The 5989-nt window shown below is 51.8% G+C and overlaps 1 protein-coding gene across 6 annotated transcripts in view; it reads right to left on the reverse strand.

The window, feature by feature from the left end:
* The window catches only part of Zmynd8 (zinc finger MYND-type containing 8), a 99108-nt gene extending 95270 nt beyond the window's left edge, over window positions 1-3838 (reverse strand). For 3 of the 6 annotated variants that reach the window (XM_031372791.1, XM_031372783.1, XM_031372786.1), the window contains exon 1: window positions 2950-3180. In XM_031372791.1, the coding sequence (XP_031228651.1) occupies window positions 2950-2963 (14 nt within the window). In that variant the 5' untranslated portion in view covers window positions 2964-3180. Of the gene's footprint in view, window positions 1-1674; window positions 1879-2949; window positions 3181-3823 lie in introns of those variants that run through there. The other 3 variants (XM_031372774.1, XM_031372778.1, XM_031372789.1) reach the window with 3 other exon arrangements.
* Between the last annotated feature and the right edge of the window lie 2151 nt (window positions 3839-5989).

The raw sequence follows: 5989 nt of genomic DNA on the forward strand, positions 1-5989 counted from the left end.
TGGAGGGGGAGGGGAGAGAGAAAGAGCACCAGCACCAGTGCCTGTATCTGTCCTTTGCAGCTGGGCATCCTCTTTGGGGACCAGGGAGGCAGGAGGAAAAAGGAAAACAGCCCATCAGTTTGTTTTCACCTCTGCAATTTGCAAAAGTGTTGAACCTTCCACCTTGATGAGGGAAAGCAAGGTGGGGGGGGGGGGCAGTCCTAGGGATGGCATGCAGGAGACTCTTCAGCTTGGCCACCTGCTTTTCCTAAAAGGAACAACAATAACAAATGGTAGAAATTTCCAGAAGTCCTATACTCAGACCACTGCAAATGCTAATCTTTAACCTTGCCCCTAAATCTACTGGTGTAAGAGTACAGGAAGAAAAGGGAACCCTGTTGGGCTAATCTGTTGGGCCAGCCCTGAGATCAGACCCCGGTCCACTGCAACGCAGACATTTTTTTCTTTTTTAAATTCCCCCTTTAGTAGCTGGAAAAGAATGCTACTTCAAAAGCAATTAACTTTTTAACCAACCCTGGGCATGGTGGTCACAAGGAAAAGCAGCCAGCTTGAGCCAGGGCTGGGAAATTGGCTGGGGTTCACACTCACAAACAGATCCTGGCTTCCCAAACCTGTAGGAGCCATTTTAATGGGAGCTCCTGGAGGACAAACGCTTTGCCCTCAAGTTTCCTTTCAGCCCAAGAAGTTCCGCAAAGGCTGAGCGAGGCAAGCCAGAAGGCTGCTGACTAGCCACGGGTTCTGCAGAGGCCTCGAGAAACTCGGTCTGTAATTTCCATTGACAGCAAGGAGATAGGTAAGAATAAAGAGAGTAACAGCTAAGGCGCTGCTTAGAGAACATTATACCCCATCTGCGTTTGACTTGGAGACACCGGCCTGCCTCACACAGACGGCCCAGTTGATAATTTAGTCCGGCTCTCTTTACTTAGTGATCCTTTCTCAACTGATGTCAAAGGTTCAGTTGCTTGAACACTATAAAAGTAGAGAGTTTGTGCAGTTGGCCTAGGAGGGCCACTGCCCGGAGCCAGTGCTTCCAACACAGCCTGGCTGGGTCTCAAAGCAGGAAATATATGTGGTGAGCTTCCAGGTGGGCCCAGAAGGTGAGTGAGGGTTTTAAAATTCTAGCTGCAGCCTCAAAATGAGGACCAAGGCAAAGCCAACATGCACAGGGTGTGGACCAGACTTTCAGGGTAGTAAAGGCCGCATCTGGGGGTCAGTGGGTCCTAAGCCAAACCTCGTGTGGGAGTGGATAGTCTTCTGCACTGGATGTAAACACCATAAAACTGAACACATGAAAACACAAGGCGCACACGCAGGCACATGCCCCGTGTTGTAGGGCTCTGGAACCCTGAGGAACAAACAGTTTTGCTCACATTTCACAAGCAAATCACCTACCCAGAGTTCAGAAGAGCCAAACACAATCCAAGGTCTAGCTGCAAGTCACAAAGAACCCAGTAATTCCTCCCCCAGCTGAGGGTAAACAGGAAGTGAGATCTTCAGTCCTAACTGCAGACTAGCAGCAGGAACAACAGTGGATTCGAGCCATCTCCTAAGACACTCAAAGACACCTCTCTAGAAGCCACCCCACCCCACCCCACCCCGCATCCCATTGCCACAGACCCCAGAGGTTCACCAAACTTTTGACACATGCTCACAGAGGCGGATTGCCTTACTTACCCAACACACGTTCAAGCAACCAGAGTCTCACTTTTCCCCAGTTAGTAGGAGAGGACAGGCTGGCAGATTTGGGACTTGATCAAAAAGGAAAATTTTTTTTTTTTTTTTGTAAACAGTTACATGGTATGATTAAAAACACGCACTACCACCACCACCACCACCACAACACAACCCAGCAACTGGATATGGGATGCTGTCGTGAGCCTCAGGTGTGATCCATGTCCCCTGCACAGTATCACAGAGGACAGAAGATGATAAAGTGCTTTAAAAAAGGGGGGAAGGGGGCAAGGATAAAAGAAACATTAGCCCATGGAAAATCATGCAAGAAGTATAAAACTAAAGGAGTCAGAGCCCTCACAGGTCTCTTTTTTTTCCCCCCTGCAGGATGTTATTCAAAATCTCTCCGCATCCCCACTCCCACCCCACCTCCCAGGCACCAGGCCTACTCCAAACCTCCCTCAGAGGCTAGGAAACGCTTTCACAACCATTGCTGGCTGTAGGCTGACTTGAAGAACGCTCTGTACCAAACTAAGTCGGGGTGGGGGGGGAGGAAAAAGAGAGAGAGAGAGAGACTGAACAATGTTGTTGCAAGTGCGAAGCTCTGGAGAGGAAGAGAGTCCACACACCACCACCACCCACCTAGGCCCAGGAGCCAGCCTGGGTCCCTGAGTGCTGCTCTTGCTCAGGCCTGGGTTCTGGTGCAAACACGCATCCTCTCTTGTCAGAACTTAGCCCAGCCTTTCCCAGAACCTCTCTGGAGAGGCAGGCTTGCCTGCTCTGCTCTCTGCCACAGGCAGTCCTGAAACTGGGCTGGGAGAAGACCTTCTGGCTTCTGGCTTACCTTCCATTTTCTCCCCCCCAGCATGTGACACACAGCAGCCGACAGTGCGGGGGGGAGGGGGGAGGACTGTTCAGAGAGAGAAGGAGAGAGGAGGAGAGGAAGGGAGAAAAAAAAAAGAAAAGAAGGGAGACTAATAGCTTCTCTTTTGGCATACCAGGATCTAGCTTCAAACTAGTCCAGAAATTCTTTGTCCTGGTCAGAATAAAGGTGTTGCAGGCCCTCAGCAGCCTGTAAAATCAAGCTATGGCTAATGGCTACTTAGCCATGTGACCCAAAAAGGAAAAAAAAAATCTCTCTAAACAGTCCCAAGTTACCCTAAGTGCTCTGGGGGGGGTGAGTGTGGCAGAGCCAGGCTACAGAGAAATCACACTGCTAGTCCACAACTCGGATGACTCAGAGGGAGGGGGAAAAGATGGTTAAAAAGCCGAGCTTACCTCTGTGGATGCATTGTTAACTGTGTAATGTCAATACTTATAAAACATGGAGGACAGGCTCCTAGTTCTCACAGAAAAAGGGTTTGGCACTTCGGCTGATGATCTGGCCGCCTAATAAAAGCTCATCCCCGATTGGCTGCCCCGGCAAATCGGAGTGTAAAGCGGCCGCGGATTGGCTGAAACACTTCCTGAGCGATTATCTTTGTGAGGCTCGGGTGAGCAAGAGCCATCCTGTGCATAGAAAAAGACAGGCTAAGCTAGGCCTTTTGCAGGAAGAAAAACTTGGGAAAGGGGCCTCCACAAGCACATCTCCCACCCCCTGGCTAGATTCCCCAGGCCAGACAAACCCGTGCAGCCAGCCTGACCTGCTCCAGCAAAGCCTGAGGCTAGCATGCCACTGGAAGAGCCCTTTTGGGGTGGGCTGGACGACTCATCCACACCTGCCCCCACACAGAAGTCCTTTTCTAAGGAGGCAAGCAGGCCGTTTTATAGAACAACCCAGCTTGAGTGAGTCTCAAAGGAGAAAGTCGAGCTTAGGGGTGGGGAGCCCCAGGGAGACAGGAGCAATAGGGACAAGGCCAGGCGCAGGCCTCTAAGGGGCTGAGGGGGGAACAGGCAGCCCAAGGGAGGGCCCCAACAAATCGGCAAGGGGCGCCCGGATCCCTGAGAACTGAGAGGTGCCGCTGCTGTGGGGGGGAGTGGTCAAGTTTGCCTAGTCATGGTCAAAGTGCCTGTTGGAAAAAGGCAGGCCCACAGAGCCATTTGCAAAGCTGGGAGACCTATAACCTCTCACCACCCGCCTCAGTCAGTCCTCAAAGAAAAACCAAAAAGGTCTCCGACAAGATGGCAAGGGAGGGACAGTCTCCAGGCTTACCCTAAGAAAAGCCAAACGCGTTGCTAGCAGGCCACATGCCTCCATTTAAGACTTCCCTCCCCTGCTCCCTCCCCCACAGATGAGGCCTGCTAAACCTGTCAGTTAAACAAAAATCTGACTTCCGTATTAGTCTGTGATGCCTTCAGCTTCCTGCCTGTTAACCCTCTCTCAGACTCTGGGCCTTGCTGGGAAAAACTAGGCCCTGAGATTGTAGAAAAGGCCTGTGGAAAAATACCAGCTGCAGCTCTCCGGGCAGATGCAGAAAGAGAGAGGGAGCTAGCTCACTGCTGTCTCGTCTCTGCTTCCCAAGGAGGCGTGGACCTTCTGAATCCAGGGCACACAGGCAGTGCCTCTCAGTCTAAGAAGCCATTTAAATCCAGAGGGACAGAGAAAGATGTCAAACCGGGCCAGGAAACAAGAACCTCCATTATAGTCAGTCCTACACACCCACAGGTTGGCCCTTTCTGCCACAATCGCCCCTGTATGTGTGTTCTGGGGGAGAAACTGGGCCCTGTTTGGTGGGCAGACAAGTCCCCTGGGCTTCGTAAGGGCTCTTGCTTCAATTTATTTCCACAGAGAACTGCTTCTTTTCGTCCCCTAAGGCGGATGGAAGGGCGATTTCATACACACAGCCTCACATTGGCAACCCCCCTACTCCCCCCATCTCTGGCTCTGCTCCCCAGTAAAATATTAACTAGTTTCTCAGACCTGCTTAGAATTCTACCCGATGGTGCTGTGTAGGAGGCCAGTGCCTGTTTCTTTCCTAAAAGCTGCCGTTTGTAGAAAAGGCACAGAATCCAAGACTGTCCAAGGCTCTCTCCTATTCTTAGTTATTCTTTTAAATGACAACATCCTTAATTAACAAGATTTAAAAAAAAAAAAAAAAACAGACGCTAAATAAACACCTTTCTTCGGGGGCCCAGAGTGGATGTAGCCAGACACCAGGAGGTGGACCCAGAAAGCAATAAAGTCCCCTTCAGCTACTGAAATTAGGACTCATTCCTGCCTCCCCCAGTGTCTCCTCAGAGGAACTGAGGCGCGCTCGCTGAGCTGGTCGCTTGCTCTCCCTGCCCCCCAAGGACAACAGATGCCCAGCAGGCCAGCTTGTGCTCTCCCTGGCTGGGGATCTGCTCTCAGGCTCTGGACCCAGCCAGAAAGCTAAACACACTACTGCAGGGCAAACCCTGGCTTTGGAAAGGAGACAGGATTTTGTTTTAACCAGCTGATAGCAGCAGGGACATCGCCAGAGCCACTAGGCCTGACAAAGGCACTCAGGACAACAGGCATGGCTTCACCCAAAGGGAGGGGTCAGCTCTTATTGGGGAGGGAAACCTTACTGGGGAAAGGTCAAATGGGGAACCAGAGGCCTGATCCTGGCACCCTCTCCTCTCCCTCCCATTCATGTGGCTTCGGACTCTATGGTCGGCCATTTGAAATATGGCTTCAGGGAAGGGAGGCAGGAGGTGGGGGAGGTGACAACACTCGGGAGTTGCTGATAGGTCTCATGGTCACCCAACTTCCCAACTGGAAAAGAGAATACATACACAGCAGGGGAGCGCATGGATTAAAGCTAGTTGTGTAAGCACACACACTCTCTCGTGCTCCCTCTCCCTTCTCCCTCCCTCCCTCCCTCTCTCCCTCCCTCTCTCCCAGGCTCTGATCACTTGAACTGTTTTCTAGGGCAAAGAGCAGGAAGCCGCCGGCGTGTGCTGGTGACCTATTGGGGCAGCTTTGTTTGAGGAATGCTGCTGCCATTCAGGCTTGTCTGAGGTTATCTGGGAAATGTAACTGGGCTGGGGACAGAGACAAAGGTAGACTGCAGACGGGATTCTGGGAAGAACACAGATTGAGGAGGAAGCCGGAGGTCCGCCTACCAACCGAGGCTGATCCTGTGCTTAATGGAATGTGGCTGACCACGGCTGCTTCTCCAAGCCTGGGCTCAGGGGGCAGCATCTGTACTGCTCAGAGACTAAGCTCATCAGAACAGGGATTGCTTATACCTTGAACTGGGCCCAGAGAAGCGATGTGCACCACTCAAGGTCACACAGCTAGCAGATGCCTGTGATCTGACTTCCATGACAGTAGTAACCCTGGATTGCTGAGCCTCTGGAGAAGACCACCAGAGTGAGGCCAGAGATGGAGGCCAGTTTCTCCCAGGAGCAATGT

The sequence above is a fragment of the Mastomys coucha genome, unplaced genomic scaffold (genome assembly GCF_008632895.1).
Source record: "Mastomys coucha isolate ucsf_1 unplaced genomic scaffold, UCSF_Mcou_1 pScaffold15, whole genome shotgun sequence".
Lineage (NCBI taxonomy): Eukaryota > Metazoa > Chordata > Mammalia > Rodentia > Muridae > Mastomys > Mastomys coucha.